The following is a 19,123-nucleotide window of genomic DNA, read 5'->3' on the forward strand; positions in this document are numbered from 1 at the left end:
ATCCGATATGGTGATTCCCAGCTCCTGACTTCCTTTGGTTTGCTCAGGTTCACAGGGTGTTCCCCAACGGGTTGGCCTCCCAGGAAGGGACTATTCAGAAGGGCAACGAGGTTCTCTCCATCAACGGCAAGTCTCTCAAAGGGGCCACACACAATGATGCTCTGGCCATCCTTCGCCGAGCTCGGGACCCCAGGCAAGCCGTGATTGTCACAAGGAAGCCAACTGTGGAGACCACGCCAGACCTCAACTCTTCCACAGATTCTGCAGCCTCGGCCTCGGTGGCCGGTGACGTTTCCATAGATTCCTGTAAGTTCTCCCCACATGGTGGAAGCCCCATGGGCCACATCACCTTTGGACAGGTGAGGCCCATGCCGGCAGGGCTGCGCAGTCATTTGTGGCCCCCAGAACACGTGGCCTGGCTTGTATGCCGCCCGGCACACATGCCTGGGTTTATCTGTACACATGCACAGATTTGCCGGGAGCATTAGCCAGGCACACTTGAGAGCACCCCTAACAGTCCCCCTGTTTTCTCAGCAGCAGAGGCCACCGTCTGCACAGTGACCCTGGAGAAGACCTCTGCAGGCCTGGGCTTCAGTCTGGAAGGAGGGAAGGGCTCCCTGCAAGGGGACAAGCCTCTGACTGTTAACAGGATCTTCAAAGGTGCGTGTGCGTATGCCTCTCAGCCTTCGCTCCAGCTGCGGGTGTCCGGCCGGGCCCCCCAGAGGCTTCTGAGCACCTTCTAGGCCATGTCGGTTTCCCACAACCCCAGGCCCTTTTGGGAGGCAGGCAAGCCTGTTGAGGACTCCGCTTGGCTTTTTCTCCCCGTTCTCCTTGGCTCAGATCCCTTTAATCTCCCTGTTTTACTGGGTCCTTGTACGTGACCCAGCCCTGGGCCTGGTTCAGCTTGGCAGGGCCGGGGCTAGGGTGAGGCAAGTGAGGCACGGCCCCGGGTGCAGAATGGAAGGCGGCACCGTAATATTCAGTAATCAAGATACATACCGTTTCAGTGCAATGGTTTTAAAACTCGAAATTAATTCAGAAAGTCCACAATGAACAAACTATCCAGTTGTGAAACAAAGACAGAGTCTGACTTTCCAGGGGCACAGCTCAGCCTCACTCACCTCACCCTAACCCTGGACCTGTCTGCTCCTACCTTTATTCAGAATTTTGAGGTTTCGTCCATCACGGGCTGGGGAGCAAGCCAGCCCCTAGTGGGGGCCACTTGGGTTTTCCTGTGAAAATCACGGACGGCCTGCGGCTGCCACAGGCGACCACCTTGATTCTTCACTGCCCCTCAGGCTGGAGCCCGAGTCACAGAGCTGTGGACAGGGGGTCACGTGGCCTGCGCTCTGGTCTAGCGCTGCTTCTAACTTCCTGAGCGACTGCTGCCTTCTGCACCTGAGGCTCCTTACCTATAAGAGGTGTGGGTGTGTGTCTGAGGGCTCTTAGTACTGGCACCAGAGGCCCTCCCAGCTCTGCTCCCCAGACCCCAGGCGCCCCCACTGCAGATTGGTTTTGTTAGCGGGAAATCCGTTACAGCTGCTGAAACCCAGGGGGCGGACCAAGGCTCACGCGGAGCTTCCCCAGAAACCCACGTTGACTCCAGTTCTGCGAAAGATTTTTTTTTTTTTTTTGGCGGTACGCGGGCCTCTCCCTGTTGTGGCCTCTCCCGTTGCGGAGCACAGGCTCCGACGCGCAGGCTCAGCGGCCATGGCTCACGGGCCCAGCCGCTCCGCGGCATGTGGGACCTTCCCGGACCGGGGCACGAACCCGTGTCCCCTGCATCGGCAGGCGGACTCCCAACCACCGCGCCACCAGGGAAGCCCTGGGAAAGATTTTTTTAACTTTGAAGGTCAACTTGGAATGAGCGTAGGGCTCAAAGTCGAGAGACCTGGATTCCAGTGTTAGTTCTGCCCCTAATGGCAGCATGACCCTGGGCAAGTCCCTTCACCATCTTGGCCCCAGTTGCTTACATGGGGATGTAAGGGACCAAGGGAGCTGGAGTCCACAGCTGCACCACTCAGCAGCTTTGGAGCTTGTGGGAGCTGCTTGAGTCCTTGGTTTCCTCCCACATGGAAAGGGAATACTAACAGAGCATACATACCTCATAGGACTATCGCCATAAATGCCAAGTGTTAACACAGTGCCTGTTATATATAATTGCCCAATATATTTTAGCTAATTTTATTTTTTTTTGAGAAATGTCTGCTTAGATACTTGGCCCATTTTATTTAGTTATTTATTTATTTCTTGGGCGCACCGCACAGCATGCGGGATGTTAGTTCCCCGACCAGGGATCAAACCCACGCCCCGCCCCCCGCCATGGAAGCGCGGAGTCCTAACCACTGGACCGCCAGGGAAGTCCCTAGCTATTTTTTTATTAGGATCATCATTACTATTATCTTTTACTCTTATTAAATATTTGCAGATATCATTGTGTCAAACAGATGGGAAATTTTCTTTCAACACCAGCAGTAAGAGGGCACTCTTTCCCTACGTGACTCTGAAGGAGTGGGAGCCGTATGTGATTATGTCCCCTTTACGTGGACCCAGGGGTCTTCTCCAGGCCATTCAGAGCCAAAAGCACTGTGAAGATTGTTTCGTGAACATCCCACCAGCTCCATTCCCACACCACCCAATGCCCGGCCACCTCATTAGGAGTAGAGAGAACACATGTGCGGGGGAGGGATGTTGGGTATTGGGATGGTATCCAAGGAGGCTTAGAGGAGGACCCGGTTCCCTGGGGAGGTCTCCCCAGCCAGGCTCTGGCTTGCAGCTGCTCGAAATCTCCCTTCTCTGGGGACAGCGTGGGCCTCACCTCTCCCAAGGGCCACGGAGAGCTGGAGCCTGGTGTGCCAGCCTTGAAGTCACCGTTTTATGAGATGTCTCATTTCAGAACGACCACCGAGTTCCGGAGGGTTGGGTGCCAGTTGCCTTCTGAGCTGTCCCGGCTCCTCAGAGACCAAGGGTAGGAAGTAACTGCTTGTTCCACGGTCACCTGTGGGACTCATTCTCTTCTCTCTCATCCCAGGGGCAGCCTCAGAACAAAGTGAGACGGTCCAGCCAGGAGATGAAATCTTACAGTTGGCCAGCACTGCCATGCAGGGCCTCACACGGTTTGAAGCCTGGAACATCATTAAGGCGCTGCCTGATGGACCTGTCACTATCGTCCTCAGGAGGAAGAGCCTCCAGTCCAAGGGGACCACAGCTGCTGGAGACCCCTAGGCCCAGCGCCAGAGCTGATACCAGAGCCAACTGCGTGCAGCTCTCCACAACCGCTAATTCTCAGGGTCACTGCTAACCCCACCCCGATGGGGGAAAGCACAGGCGTGCTTCCTGGTGGCTGCTTGCCCACGTCCGGACGGACCTTCTGGAACGTCACCCAACAAGCGGGCTGTCCCAGAAAGTTAGGGCAGAGTCACACTGGAGTGGCTGATACAAACTACAGACTATGTCTAGAGAGAGCTTACTGATAATATTGTGGTGCTGTAAATAAAATGGATATATGACAACTGGATATGAAATCCATGTTTTGCTTTGCAGATCTTCTAAGGACCATCACTGTGTCTTGATCCACCCCAAACAGCACCCTCTGTTGTTCCCATGACTCTGCAATGGTGGCAGATTTGGAGGGGGACAGCACGTCCTGGTCCACTTGACATCAGCTGGCCCAAGTCAAAGGCCGGAGGCTGGAACCACCCGCAGGGTCACTCACTCACTCACACGTCGGGCCGCTGTTGTTGGCTGCTGGCTGGGAACTCAGCTGGAGCTGTAGGCCTGTACACTGCAGGAGGCCTCTCCCTGTGGCCTGGGCATCCTCACAACGTGGTAGCCGGGTGTCCCCCAGGGAGTGTGAGAGCCACGTACGAGCTGCATCCTTTTTAAGACCTTGCCTCTGACATCAAAGAGCATCACTTCTCCTACGCTCTATCAGTCAGAGCTGGCACAAACCTGCCCCGGTTTAAGGGAAGGGAAAGATTGCTGGGGCTGTTTTTGGAAAAGACAATCTAGCACACAAAACATTTGCAAAACTGGATTTGGTTGGGTTGGAGAAGTGCTCCTAGCCAGGGTGGTACCCGGTGGCAGAGCAAGTAAACAAACAATGGAAACTCCACGTGTGCTCAGCTGCGCCAAGAGAACGGACTAGCGTGAGTCTGAGAGAGGACAACACAATGGCTGCCGCTTAACTCCCACGAGCCAAGCACGGTGCTGGCTTAAGTGGACACTGTCCTTAGTAATCACAGCAGTGTCTACAGAGCGTGCTATTGTCCCACTGTATAGATGAGGGTGCTGAGACCCAGATGTAAGAGGCAACTTGTCCAGCTGGTAAATGATATGCAGAGTGAGTCCTTTCTTCTGTGGTCTGGGAGAGACTAACAGGCCAAGGTGCTTTTAAGTTTGGTCATCGCTTAAAGGCTGATCGTCAAGCTCGGGACAAGGAAATGCATTAGCAACACCCAGCACCCCCGACGAGGCCTGGACAGTGTGTCAGCCCTGCTCCTGGCCCTGCTCCCGTGAATAAGGGTGTGAGGAAGGACCTGGCAAGGACCACAGACACGACACAAAAAGTCCTTACACCTAGGCCAGTATCAGAGGGGCCATTTTTTTTTTTTTTGGCGGTACGCGGGCTTCTCACTGTTGTGGCCTCTCCCGTTGCGGAGCACAGGCTCCAGACGCGCAGGCTCAGCGGCCATGGCTCACGGGCCCAGCCGCTCCGCGGCACGTGGGATCTTCCCGGACCGGGGCACGAACCCGTGTCCCCTGCATCGGCAGGCGGACTCTCAACCACTGCGCCACCAGGGAAGCCCCTAAAGGGGTCATCTTAATGTCATCCAATAGCTTCTCCAGGGTCCACAGGAAGCTAAGAATCTGCTTCCTGGCAGTGAACTCTTAGAACTCTCCCGGGGAATCATAATCTTCATGCGAGCCCCTTCAGTGACTTCTCCACAGTGGGTGCCAGCCCAGTGCCCTATTCTGCCCGAGAAATTATGTGCTCAGAGTCATCTGTGTCGAGCTCTAGAGGAGACAAGAGCTTGGAGATGACCATTTGCGTCAGCTCCTTAAATTTAAGAGAAATGCTGACTTTGAACATGGTCTGACAATGAAAGGTATGACCCCGTTCAACACCCACCCTACCGGATCTTACTGTGTGCCTGTCCAGGGCTGGGCACCCAGGCCATGGGCTTCAGCGGGCACACCCCTCACCCCCGCAATCTCACGTCTGCACACAGTCATGTTTCCTATAATCGGGTTATTGTTTTGAGTCTTATCAAGCAGCCAGGTGATGAATGTGGACCAGCCAAGTGATGAAGGTGGACCAGCCTGGGGAAGGAGAGTCTTTCCATCAGGACTGGGAGGTGGTGACAAGGATGAGTGCAGTGCCAGCCATGGGCCTGGGGCACGGAGAGTGCCTCCTTGGGAGCTCAGATGAATCAAGTGAGTGAGTGGGGCTGTAGGAGGACTCACATGCAGCCAGGATGCGCCCAGGCCCTCCCAGGAACCCCTCTGTCTCTGAAGACCCCCTTCTCCCCCAGCTCAAATAGAACCACTGAGGACGCTGCCACTGCCAGCTTTCCAGTTTCAAATCAAGAATCAGCAAGAAAGGGACTTCCCTGCTGGTGCAGTGGTTTAAGAATCTGCCTGCCAATGCAGGGGACATGGGTTTGAGCCCTGGTCCGGGAAGATCCCACATGCCGCGGAGCAACTAAGCCCGTGCGCCACAACTACTGAAGCCCGCACGCTGCAACTACTGAAGCCTGTGTGCCTAGAGCCCGTGCTCCGCAACAAGAGAAGCCACCGCAATGAGAAGCCCCCGCACCGCAACGCTCGCCGCAATTACAGAAAGCCTGGGCGCAGCAACGAAGACCCGACACAGCCAAGAAATAAATAAATAAATTTATTAAAAGAAAAAAAGAATCAGCAAGAAGGTCTTAAAACGAAAGCTCATCCATTGGAGCGTCACGATGCTGCAGTTTACAGGTGAGGTTTAGTGCGCCTTGGCCACCTTCTTCAGAGCTGACAGCAGGCAGAGAAAACAGTGCCTTTGCAAACAATGATTCCAGTCATCCCCAACACCGCAAACACACAAATAACAATCCCGGATCTACTTTAACTCTCCAGGGAAATGAGTCCATCCAAGAGTCTCTCCCAGGCAGCCCTCGTTCCTGGCTTTGTACAGCATCTCACTGATTCACCATCATCATCTCATCTGCAGGGACTCTTAAGCAGGCTACCCCAGGACTGGTATTCACGTCCCCAGATTTTCTTTAAAGACAGGAAGCCAAAGCACAGGAGTGTTAAGTGACTGTCCGAGGGCATCATTTCTAACTGGCAGGGATGGGACCACTTGCACGTTTTCTGACTCGGTCCAGTGCTCAAACCAGTTTGACCCACTGCCAGCAGATGCACGTAGGAGCAGTGCAGGTGCAGTCCATGCAGTGGGCCCAGTGAGACGTGTTCTTGGGAGGCTGACCTCCCCTCCTGGCCAGATGGGGCAGCACAGGTGGCTCCATCTTGGTACGACCACCACCTTCCTGGGTCTCCTGGGCTGGCGTGCCCAGAATTGGCTGGGTTTGGGAGATCAAATTGTGATGAGTTGATACCGAACGACGTCTGGCACAAGGTAAGGACCCATTAAGTTCTTGGCGAATGAATGAATGAAATCTAAGTACATATAAGAGTCCTGGAGGGCTTCCCTGGTGGCGCAGTGGTTGGGAGTCCGCCTGCCAATGCAGGGGACACGGGTTCGTGACCCGGTCCGGGAAGATCCCACATGCCATGGAGCGGCTGGGCCCGTGAGCCATGGCCGCCGAGCCTGCGCGTCCGGAGCCTGTGCTCCGCAACGGGAGAGTCCTGTGAAGATTTCTTGATGAGAAGAGGGAGTTGGGGGATGATCTTCATGGCATGATTGTGGGATCTGCAGCTGCATTAGAGCCCAGAAAGAAGGCTTTCTAACCCCCTGACACTGAACTTTCATGTTTTAAAGCTTGCTCAGACCTCGGCACATTCAGAAGACAGGCACCCCAGGACTCAAAGGTGGGGAAGCAAGATACTCTGATACGAGGAGAACGTTTTCCATCTGGAGGCGCAAAGGCTGAGGACTCTGGAAATTTTCTGCACAGGGTGCCGGTAACCTGAGAAACTGCAATACGAGGGCACTCTGGTCAAACACACGTGGGCCTCCCTCACCAGCAAGTTGGTGGGCCCATGGAGGAGCTCGTGAGGGAATGTTGGAGAATTCCACACAGGACTGTGTGGCCCTGACCGGAGAGAAGGACAGGGAGTCGTGTGGCTGTGAAGCCCCTTCCAGGTGGCAAGGCCGTGCTCCCTGGTTCCGACGATGCACCGGGCTGGGCATAGCCCGTTCGGGGTCGTTTCATCTTGCAGCAGGGCCTGGGGGGGATTTTAGCCAGCACTGCTGGGGGTGGGGCATCGCTCTTCTGTCCTTCCCGCTGACAGCAGTACGGGCTCACCAGGTCCTGGAGGCCAGAGGACTCCTGTTCCATCTTCTATAACAGAACACAAGAACCGGCAAATGCCCAGGGGAGAGGAGGCTCTCCTCCAAGTTCCCCTTGTAGGTGCCCTGAGCCCAGAATCAATTCCAGAGCGCTGCCTGGGCAGATTCAAACGGCCTGGTTTCCCTGGGGCGCCTGAACGCTAACTCATGCAGGGGAAAAAGAGAGAAAAATGATTTGAACAGAAGAGACAACAAAAGGAGTATTGAAAGTGTTTTCTCCTGAATGCTTAACTCATTTTTTCAGCATCATTTTGCCAAGCTGACGTCTTTTAAGGGGGAAAGTCTGGCGCATCCGGGGATCTGTGGCGCAGGACTGAGAGCTCGAATGCTACCAAGGGGCTGGGCCAGGTTTTCGGGATCGATGGTGATTCTTCTCAACAAACGGGGAGACGTGGTCTCTGAGAGTGATCGGCACAGAAAGGCTTTGGACCCGCGAGCATCGCACGGTGCCCGGGCAGAGTCCCCGTCCGGTGGCCGGGGGGCTTGGGGGGCCACCCTGCTGGAGGAGGGGTGCTTGGGAAATGGCAGCCCCACCCAAGTGGAAGGAGGCGCAGGAGGGGCCAGGGCTGCCTCTGGCTGATGTCTGGTCATTGGTGGGTTCCAAAGGTAGAGCGGTTCCACTGGAGCCCGTGTTCTCCCAGGCTCTCCAGCTGCGTCCCAACAATGGCAGCTCCGCCGAGTCATGGCAGTTCTCAGCCCACCAGCCAGGATGTCAGCCGTAGAATTTCTTCACTGCTTTCTGGAGGTTGGCGTAAAACCCGGCCATGCTGCGGGGAAAGAAGGAGTCCACCACGCCCTGCGGAAGGTAACCGCTGAGGTCGGTCTGGAAGAACGTGACCAGGCTGGTCTTGTTGGGCTCCCTGTGAAAGCAAGGCCGGGGCTGTTATGCGTCTGGAGCAGAGAGCCCGCCCAGGGGAACGGTCCAGACCCAGGGGTTTCGCTGGGTTCACTGCCCAGGGCATCCCTCTGGACCTGCTTCTTTTCAGGATGGAAGCGGGTCCTCTCGTGGATGCTTCCATGGCCCCGCCAGGCCGTTGCGCGAGGACGACCCCCCACTTCCAGCCCAGGAAGGTCATTCGTTCCCTGTGCCCGACTCACTCGGCAAAGGCTTTCAGAGAAGTCACTCCTGTACCGGGTCCTGGGAGGAACAGACACGATGCTGCACTCTGTCCATTGAGGGCAGCGGTTCTCCAAATGGTCTGGCAGCTCCTGGGGGCTCCTGACACCCTTTCAAGGGGTCTGCAAGGTCAGAGCTATTTTCGTCACAACACTAAGATGTGATTTGCCTTTTTCACTCCCATTCTCTCAGCGTGTACTTCACTCTCACGAATATTCTCTTGGCCAGGACCATGAGGGCATGGGCTTCGTGGAGACCACTGAGCATTTTATTTGAATGGAGCTGTCAACAGCTTCCGGGGGAGGTTTCCAGAGGCCACATGAGGTGTGATATCACAACAGACTGAATGCAGAAGCAGATATGAGCTTCTGTTAAACCTGACATTAAAGAGATTTCCCAAAATGTCAAACAGGGCCACTCTTCACTATTTTTCTCCTCTTTTGAAAAATATGGTTACTTTTCACAAAAATATTTATGGGAACATATAATACACGTATTCTCATTATTTTAAAATAAATGTTTTTTAAATATCCCAGTTTTAATTTCAAGTATAGTAAATACTGATGGATATAATCCACATGAACAGAAGCCCTTTGATGCCCTGAACAATATTTAAGAGTGGAATGGAGCCTCAGACCAAAAGCGTGAGAAGGGCTGACTTAGAGACCTGACGCGTAACTCGCGCCCACGTGAAGGGGCTTCGGCTGGGGGTGGCAGAAGCCCCGAGGGAGGCCACAACACGGAACATGGCACAGACCTGTGCCGAAGTCGAGAGGCGGCGTCCGCTCTCCAACCTAGCAACTCAGCAGACCTCCCTGGGCTGCACACGTAGTGGCCTCATGCTCAGGGGCACAAGGCAGTGAAGCCCACCAGCGAGAGTCAGATTCAGTGAGGGGCGTGCACGGGAGGAAATGGGACCCAACTTGGTAGGGACAAGGGGTCTTCAGTGTCACAAACTTCCCAATTGCCAGGACAACAAAGGCACGGGCTTTGCGGAGACCATCTGGCGTTTCATTTGAATGGAGCTGTCAGCAGCCTCAGAGTCTCAACAGGAACCCCACGGAGCATTGCACCTGCCCATCAAATGTTTCCTGACATCCTGGAGGTCAAGGGCTGAGAAGTGGAGAGCCTTTAGAACCTTGCCCTCCCTCCCAGATGCACAGACAGGGCCGGGGACCAGCAGATGAATGACAGCGCAGGATGGTGCTGGCTGGGCAGGCTTCTCTCCTCTGCTCATGCCTTCTCTGCACAGAGCCTGAACTCGGGGCGGGGCTGGGGGGGCACAGACTGCCTTCCATCCCAAAGCCTCAGCATCATCGGACTCTATTCCTTGCTCACCAACCCCCAGCCCCTCCACCTTTGCTGGGACCTTCTCTCTTCTCTCTGTTCCTCCTCTCCAGGCTCACTCAAGCCCCCGTACTTCTCAGTGCTGTCCTCTTTGGCCTGAACAGGTGAGGGAGAAAGTCTGCCCAGTGACCATGCTCTCCTCCGGGTGAAGACGGGGCTTGGGAGAAGGTAAACACGCAACAGGCCGGGTGGAAGAGGCAAACTCGGTACCTTACAGAGTGGTCACGGTGAAGAGTGTTTCTCGCTTGGACATCATTAACAGAGCTGGCAAAGGGGGGCTCAGAGAGATGTTGGAATCACCTGGTATCCCCATGGAGAAGGCTGGGCTAGATAACGGCGTCCACCACTGGTCCTTGTTGTAAGGATTCGTGAGCTAACACGTGCAGAGCACTCAGCAGACTCGCTGGGCACAGAGCAGGGCTGCATTCACGATGTGACTACGCTACCCCTGCTACAAACACCAGCCCCCCGCCTGCAGAACAACCAGAACCCGACAGCTCTGCCCTGTCCGCTGCAGCCACTCGACTCAGGCGCCACCATCCCTCACCTCTAATTAGTCCCCTTGCTCTGGCTCACAACCTCGCCCACTCCAGAGGCATCACAGCACTGGACACCCAGCTCAGGGCATGTACTGCTCCAGACTCCCCGCCAGCTCCCCATTCGATTCCGAGGACAGCGCCCACGACTCCAAGATGTGGGCCCTGCTCCCTCGGTGACGGGATCTCCTTGCCTTTCCCCCTGCTCACTGCCATCTGGCACAATGGCCTCCTTGCCATTCCCTCAATGCCCCTTGCCTGCCCCCACCTCAGGGACTTTGGACCTGCTTATCCCTCTGCCAGGAACGCACTCCCCCCAGCCCCCTTCCATCCCCAAGGCTCCCTGTGCTGTGCTTTGGTCAAACGTCCTATCAGGGGGGCCTTTGGTCTAGCTCCCCCATCCCTCCCCGGCACCTTTATCTGGTTTCAGTTTTCTCCAAATCATTTAAAATCTGATCATTACAAGCGTGTACATCTGATATAATTATGGTGCTTGTGTTTTGTCTGTCTACCCTGCTCCCACTAGAATCTAAGTTCCAAGAAGGCTTATCTGTTTTGAAGGGTCAATATCTAGATTAAGAGCATAGATTTTGGAGTCAGATGCTATAGCTTGACCAGCTCCTGGCTGTGTGATCTTGAGTAAGTTACATAACCTCTCTGTGCCCAGAGTCCTCATATAAAAAATGAAGGTAATAACAGTACCTTAGAATTGTTATAAGAATAAAAATGAGTTAAATTGTAAAATATAAAGAAGAGTGCCTGACACACAGGAGTGATGTATAAACATTTGCTGCTGTTCCTGTCACGATTAGTATCACTTCTTGAATCCATAGCGCCTAGAACAGGCCTATATTCATAGAGTGATGGGAACCATCACAGTCACAGGTTTCAGGTCCACATAAAATGCTTTCAAGCGAGCTGAGTCAAAACCTCCACACTAGGGACTCCCCTGGTGGTCCAGGGGTTAAGACCCCACGCTTCCACTGCAGCGGAGGCAGGTTCCATCCCTGGTCGGGGAACTAAGATCTCGCATGCTATGCGGTGCAGCCAAAAGATAAAACAACAAGAAATATATATATATATATATATATATATATATATATATAACATATTGGGAAGAAATATTTGTAACATATATAATAAGAAATGTTTTTAAAATGTCTTAAGAAAAACACCTCCACACTAGCTGGGTTTTGGCTCTAAGTGACCCAGCTACAAAGTCTGTGCAATCAACTCTTGCCATCTGGAATGAGGCATAATGATACTCATCAAATTGTATGTTCTCCCCAAGGAAGATATCCATAGAATTCAGCCCCTAAGGGGAAGGTGCGCTGACTCTTATTCTGAAAATTCCTCTGTGCGCGCGCGCGTGTGTGTGTGTGTGTGCGCGTGTGTGCGCATGGCGAGGGGAGCTGTGTTGGACTGCAGCTATGCTATTATTTTCAAACTCATAAAGTTTTGCTACGTTTAACAGAAGTCTGCCACAAGATGTCTGAAAAGCCAGCTTAGTCAGAAGTGTTAGGTGGACGTGTGGGATGTGGGTTTTCGGTACAATGCTATAGCACCAAAACCCTTCTCCTGGGATTGTGCAGTGACAGCATCGATGTTTCCCCTGCTGGTGTCTGTTTGTGGGTTGCAGGGTGACAGGGACAGACCCTCAGGTACAGTTTCTTTCTTTGTCAACTTGAGTGGTTCCCAGGATAAACCAGTGACCTTTGGGTTATTATTACACGGAAAGCTCCTGGTAAAAACCTGGCCCTGGTGGCCCAGCGGTTAAGACTCCACGCTTCCACTGCAAGGGGCGTGGGTTCGATCCCTGGTCAGGGAACTAAGATCCCGCACGCTGCTCGGTGAGGCCAAAACCAAAAACCCAAAAACCCCAAAAGAACCTGGCCATGACCTGCGAGAAAATAGGGACAGAACCGTTTCTGAGCTCAGTTCTGGGGCTGACTCACGGTGTGCTCTGAGAATCGCCCTTTAGCCCCGAGCATCTCCACCCCATTCCTCGGTGAGGGGTGAGGAGCACCGTGTGGGATTCGGGGTGAGGACAGCTAAGTTCTTGCCTGCTCCAGGCTGCTGGAGAGCACTCAGAACATGGAGGAGAAGACTGGGTGCCCAGGGCCCCCATGGCCAGCCTGTGAGCCTGCACAGACCACCTAACTTCCCCGAGCCTCAGTTTCATCATTTGCTAAACGGCACCGTGACATTTGCTCAGCTTGCCTGGGGCCGGAGGGAGGGTTTCCCACATCAGAAATAATGACACTTGCCCACAATTCTTTCCCACGTGCCTAGAACTTTGGCGTGTTATGTCACCAATGTGTGTGTATAGGGTTCTGTAACATCAAGGCCTACAGAGTGGCGAGGCATTTGTATTACTGCGAATCATCGTTAATGTTGCCATTGAGTAGAATGTCCTCAGTGAAGCCACAGTTAGGTCTGGGCACATCATTCAATCCAAGAGGTTATCCTTACCCTGGCAGAGGTCCGCAGAAGCAACCACAAGGATGGTTAAATCCTCTCACATAACCTGGCTTTGGGGGACATAACAGATGCTCCACACTGGTAGCTGGAAGACAGAGAAAGACGCTCAGTGAGCTACAACTTCGGGCAGTTGGGCCACTGCCGCTGAAGGGCCTTACCGGGCACCCACGGTGGGTACAGACCAGTCATCTGGAGCCCAGGCGTCAGAGGACGACCCTGCCACTTGGCCCTGAGCTCTTCCTACTGCCGCCCCCCGTCCCTCACACTCACACACACGTTCACACATACTCGTGCGCACACACACACGCACACACTCACGTCCACAGCTTCCCCAAGCCTGCTGGAATATTAGTGAAAACAACATTTCAGACTATGAGGCCTGGGGGCAGGAGAACGAAGGGACCCCTCTCAAATCGCAGCCGCGAGAGGTGTGGATGGACACACAACCTACCCCCATGTGGAAGATTCAGAGGAGTGGCAGGTGCTGTGGCTTTCAGCGGGACGCACCATCAAAAGTGCAGAGGCAGGAACTCTGCTCCCCGTGGGAAGGAGGGGAGCGGACAGCCCCACAGCCCTCTCGGGACGGTGCTCCGTGGGTGCAGGGAATCACCGCACCCTGGGGTTCCCTGAAGCCAAACCGTACCCCGCATGTCTAGGGTACAAACTATGCACCTCAGCAGGGATGAAAACGGGGTGCTGACGAAATCTGCGATTTATAACTAAAATTACTAGTGTGTGGACTCTCCCACCTCAGACCTCCCTGACACAGAATCTCCCCAAACCTGACAAGGGGAGGCTGGCACAGAATAAAGGACCCAGGCTGTGAGTGCTCCAGGGATTTCCAGCTGGTTGGCTTTCCTTGAAGAGCTGGGCGGGTGTGGAGGAGACAGAGCCCAGCATCCCACGAAGGCTTTGCAGCAGCCCTGCCGTCACTCACCATTGGAACTGATGGTCCCATCCTCATACGTCTTGACCAGCACCAGGTCCACAAATTCTCTGGGAGAGATGAGCTTCATGACGGCCGAGGGGGTGGTGGTCCTGCTGACGCACTGTGTCTGTCAGAGCAAAGGGGGATCCAGCTGCGTCTGATGGCTGCGCATCTGCTCCCTGCCCCAACTCGACTCGGAGCTCGTCCACCCTGTCCCAATACCCCAGGGTCTGGAAAATGGGAATAGCACTGAGAGCAGGGTGGTGCTGTGACCTGGAGGGTCTAGAATGAACTTTCCTGGACGTGCCAAGGGTCATGGCAACACACCCAGCTCGTAGAATCCAGGGTTGTGACACGGGCTGCCCATGGCCAATCAGGACCACTCTGAGCTTATGTTTCAAAAGATCATGAGAGTTGCCATTAATTGAGCACGTAGTAAGAGCCCGGCTGGACAAAGCTCTCAGTGGTCCTTTGCAACTGAGAAATAGGTTTCACGTACCCATTTCACAGGTGAGGAAACTGAGGCTTGGAGAGATGAAGGAATTCACCACAAAGCTCAGGGTGGAGATGAGGCCTGAATAGGGCCAGGAGTAGGGTGAGGCAAGAGAGGCCATTCCTTCCTAAGGCCGACCGGGTACTTGCCTAACCCTGAGAGCAGTGCCTCCTTAAATGTGTGTCCTGGGCAGCTTTCTGGTTTCTCCCAGCCCCAGCCCTGGGAGGTAGCACCCCTTGAACTGCACTCCATCTCAGAATATCCCACCAAGTCCATTCTCCCACTTTACAAGCCAAGGGCCCTTCAAACCCACCCCATGCTTTATCCCATGATTCCCCTCCTCCAGCAGGACCCCAGTCCTTTCAAGGTCACAAGGTACAGGTCAGGCCCGAGCATGGGACAGTCCTGGGGAGACCTCTGGGGAGCAGGCGAGAAGGTCTCTTGCCTCTTTGGCTATTAAGACTAGGGGCACCGTGTGTTGCTGAGAAAACTCTGACCCTGGGTATGAGTCTTCCAGGTGGGCATGCAATCCCTGGGGGCACTTAAGAACTTTCCAGTGGGCTCTGGGAGCACTGGGAATCAGTTTCCAGAGGGCTCATCCTCCATGTGTCCTTCCTAGAATGACCTGCCTGAGAACAGCCTGCACCTTCATGCAGGTTTCCCTTTCCCACTTGAAAAAGGTGCCACATACCCCACCCATCTGGAATCTTCCAATCATACACTGTCCTAGGGTGTAAAATCCTCCAGGGGGCCAAAGGGACACTGAGGGATGCTGATTTCAACATTTAACCAAGGCACTGCACACTGGAGTTAGAATTTCCATGTTTTCCCCTCTCTTAAAGCATATATTCTTTTTAAAGGCCAAAGTTTGTTGCTAGAAACAAGGTAATTTTGCCTTTTCTGAATTCTAGTAGTTTGTAGTAGGAATGGCAGAAGTGATGAGATTTTTCAAAAAGTAACTATACAGGTTCCACTCCTGATTATTGCTACAAAACGCATCAATCCTGAAAGAGAGTGTCTGGAGAACAAGATGAAGAGGACATATTGGTAAGAAATGCTGAAAGTGGCAGCACGTGTTATAACTGCCACAGACTTGTGGCAGGGCTCTGTATCTCATCCATCCACCCATCCATCTACTATCTATCAATCTTAGAATTAGGATATTTGAGATTTGTCAAAATCATGCTGTCATTCTGTTATTACATTTCCATTACGTTTCAAAGGGCATTAACCCATGTTTCCTCAACTTCAAGCATTTGTGTATAATTATTTGTATACTATCTTCACAATTTTTTCCTATCTCTGGTAGCATCTATCCTGTTATTCACTTAATATTTTTATCTAAATGTGCTCACTTTTTAAAAGTTAAACTTATTTTAAAAAGGAAGCTATTTAACTACTGGAAATGAAAAAAAGGTACCACTTGGCATAGATAAAAGACAACTGCAAAATATATATATATATATATATATATATATATATATACATATACACACACACAAGGGATTTTTGGGTTCTAATTCTGAGCCTGAGGCCAGCTGTCTGTTTGTTATAATGGAGATTCGCAAGTGTTAAACAGGTGTCAAAGGCACATTAGCACCTATCCCAGACTTTTCCCTTCAAGTTATCAGAGAGATTGAAGATTTGAAATGGGGTGACCGCCCTATGTGAGATTCAGTTTCAGCTTTGACTGTTAAAGACCTAATACACTGAATCACCTAGTGCCCCAACATTAGGTGCCCCACCCTTCAGGAAACACTGACATAATTTGTGATAATGAACTGAAATGTGAATTCTTGGTCAAGGTTAAGAACACTTGGGTCCTACGGATTGACCAGTAAAGAACTACGGCTTGAGGTTTCACAGCACCATCTACAGAAACACCGAAGAGGGTACCATGTCCGCAGATGTCAAAATCAAGGCACCATTCAAATTTAAAAAAGCCGGCAACATTTCCCCAGGGCAACTTTTTAATTCGTTTTGGCTATGTTTTGTTTTGTTTTTTCTCCTTAACTTCTATAATCAAAAGGAAGTGGATACTTAATACTATAGCGGATCCCAGGGCAGGACAAACTAGATCTTTGTTGTCCAATATGGTAGCCACTAGTTCCATGTGGCTATTTAAATTTACATCGAGTCATGAAAATTAAGTAAAATTAACAATTTATTTCTTCAAACTAGACACCTTCCAAATGCTCTGTGGCCACGTGGGGCTAGTGGCTACCGTATTGAACAGTGCTGTTGGAGAATATTTCCATCATAGCGGAAAGTTCTCCTGGGCAGCGCTAGAGTAGATACCACACATTTTACCAATGGAGCAACTGTCATCCAGCATCTGCCGCCTGGCGCAGCGTTACAGCTGGCAGAGAATCCTGACTCTTTGGCCAGGACTCAATTCATTACCATGGTCCCAGTAACGGGCAATATTTCAAACTAGAGCGGATGTTTCCAATCCAGGCACTGCTTCAGCATACTCAGAGCTAATGTTCACTCTGCACTCCTGCTTTCATCATCCACTGCTATGTTCTCTCAGCTCTGTTTAGGGCAGCTCTACCTCTCTGGGTCTCATTGTTACCTACCTGTACCTGGGCCGAGGCTGGGTTTGAGTGTCAAGCAGTGGGCAACCTGTTTTCTGGGCTTCAGGGGCTCACAGTGTACTCCTCTTGCCTAAAGGTGTCACTGACCCCCCGCAGAGGGAACAGAGTCAGGTTACTGTCTAGGGATAACAGTGCTTAGAAAGACTTACATCAGTGATGCTTTCGATAATTTCAAAACTGTTCACATTCTCATCCCACTTATCTCGTAGGGTCCCAGCAAGTGGCTTCACACAGTCCCACACCTGCTCTGGTGTCCCATTCACAATGCCTTCTCCTCGGTACCTGGAGCACAAAGAGGAATGTGACCCCAAGGCGTCAAACTTGTTTATCCTGGGATTACATATAAGGACTAGAAGTCACGTCTGTCACTGTTCTTTAAGACAGCCTTGCAGAGAACGGGCTGACATTTACCAGCCCACCTCCCCTCAGGCCTGCAGGAATGGACGGAAGGCAAGCTTTCATAAGAATATAGTTTGAGGAAATGATGTAGTTAAACACGGAAACTTTTCTGGAAGGTAACTGGCAAGTTGATTCCAGGTGCTAGGGTTGACTAGAGTCTCTTAGGAAGCAAACCCACAGAAACAGCAGGAAAGGTGTGGCACCTTTGACAAGCTTTGAACAAGGGGTGCACTTACAGGTTCCCTGGAAACTCCACAGACGGCCTCCAGGAAACTGAAACTCCGTTCTGTCAAAAGGCACAGAATCGCAAAATTTTAGAGCTAGAAGGGCCCTTGGGAGATCACCAGGCCCAATCCCCTGTTTTACGGAAGAAAAGTCGAGAGCCCCAAGAGATGCAAATCTCCAAGGTACCCAACTGACATGTAGCAGAGTGGGGACTGGTCCAGGACAAAGCTGCCCCCAGGAGGATGTGATGGACAAAGGGATCTTATGTGGCTGACTGGAAGAGCACTGGGGAGTTTTCAAACCACCTTAAAAATCACCATGCATCTTGTTCCTCGGGCAATTTATGTCTGTTTGTTAAAAATCCTAAGTGTCCAGTGACCAGCACCACCCCTCTGCCACCTTCCTGGGAAGGCAGAGAGGGGCTCCTGCTCTGAGGAAAGGAGTAAAGCCTTTGGAGCCTGGTGCTTCCGGTTCCATCCTAACCATTTACCAGCCAGGTGACCTTGGCCATGTCTTTCAAAGAAAGGGACAGATACTTATCTCCCGGGGGGGTCATTGTGTGCAAAAACAGGCCCGATAATTTTTTAAGGAAACAAACCCCAGTGCGATCTCCTCCTTAGTCTAGCTCCGGAGGATGGAACGCAGAAAACCTCCAGGAGAGAGCAGCCTGGGGGCTTCTGGAACCCCGGCCCCCGGGAGCAAAGGCCCCTCGACCCCTTCCTGCCCAGCTCCTCACTCACGCCTTCCCGGCAAATCTTCCATCCTGACTCGTCTCGCCGGTACTGGAGCATCTTCTCCGCCACCACCTCGCTTATCTGCGCGGCCAACGCCGGGTCCATTGCGCCGAGAGCTGCGCGAGGTTGCTGGCCAGCAGGTGCGGTGTGCGGTGGCGGCCGGGCACTTAGGTATGGGAGGCCGGAAAGCCCGGGCCAGCAGAGGAGCCCGGAGTCCCGCCCCCAGCCCCGCCCCCGCTCTAGGATTGGCCTAGACCATCAGACAGACCCTGCCCCTCTCTGAGATTGGCAGGGTCGGAGATCACCGGCCAGTCACTGCAGGACGCCCTCCGCCCCGACGGGTCCGAGGCGCGCCCGGCACGGTCCTGCAGAACCTGCTTTTCGCCCGTCCCAGCTCAGGGAGGGGCTCTGGGACTCCGGAACTTGAGAAGGCCAGTGGTGGAGAGCCAAGTGGGCCGGGCCAGGTCGTGTGCAGCGTCGTAGACTTGTGTAAGGAGCGTGGACTTCTGTCTTGAATGCACAGAGGCTTTCGGCCAGGCGGGAAGATGGAGAAATTTCCATCCGAAATACCTTTCTAGGGCGGCTGTTGCAGGGGTGCAAGAGGGAATGAGCGTAGAGACTGGAAGGCCCGTTAGGAAGCTGCAGCGATAGTGAGAGAGATGGGGGTGGCCTGGAGCAGGGGCTGGGTGGAGGGGGTGGAGAGAAGAGGACCCCTCGTAAAGTGCTTAGAAGGTAGAACGTAGAGATCTC

At 53.0% G+C, this 19,123-nt stretch overlaps 2 protein-coding genes across 5 annotated transcripts in view; one reads left to right on the top strand and one right to left on the bottom strand.

Moving 5' to 3' along the window:
- Window positions 1-3,524, top strand: part of IL16 (interleukin 16) — a 116,630-nt gene extending 113,106 nt beyond the window's left edge. For 3 of the 4 annotated variants that reach the window (XM_033402963.2, XM_012536221.3, XM_049705734.1), the window contains exons 17-19: window positions 48-306; window positions 535-660; window positions 3,032-3,524. In XM_033402963.2, coding sequence (XP_033258854.1) covers window positions 48-306; window positions 535-660; window positions 3,032-3,225 — 579 coding nt within the window. In that variant the 3' untranslated portion in view covers window positions 3,226-3,524. The remainder of the gene's footprint in view (window positions 1-47; window positions 307-534; window positions 661-3,031) is intronic. The other variant, XM_049705733.1, reaches the window with a different exon arrangement.
- Window positions 3,525-5,564: 2,040 nt separating this feature from the next.
- STARD5 (StAR related lipid transfer domain containing 5) lies at window positions 5,565-18,579 on the bottom strand. Its single transcript, XM_004278318.3, has 6 exons — window positions 18,380-18,579; window positions 17,651-17,700; window positions 17,165-17,297; window positions 13,935-14,052; window positions 12,989-13,082; window positions 5,565-8,376 (listed from the first exon to the last, which is right to left on the bottom strand). Exons 1-6 carry the CDS (start codon window positions 18,476-18,478, stop codon window positions 8,229-8,231), a joined length of 642 nt encoding a protein of 213 aa, XP_004278366.1. The 5' UTR covers window positions 18,479-18,579; the 3' UTR covers window positions 5,565-8,228.
- Window positions 18,580-19,123: the final 544 nt, after the last annotated feature.

The sequence above is a fragment of the Orcinus orca genome, chromosome 2 (genome assembly GCF_937001465.1).
Source record: "Orcinus orca chromosome 2, mOrcOrc1.1, whole genome shotgun sequence".
NCBI classification, from domain to species: Eukaryota; Metazoa; Chordata; class Mammalia; order Artiodactyla; family Delphinidae; genus Orcinus; species Orcinus orca.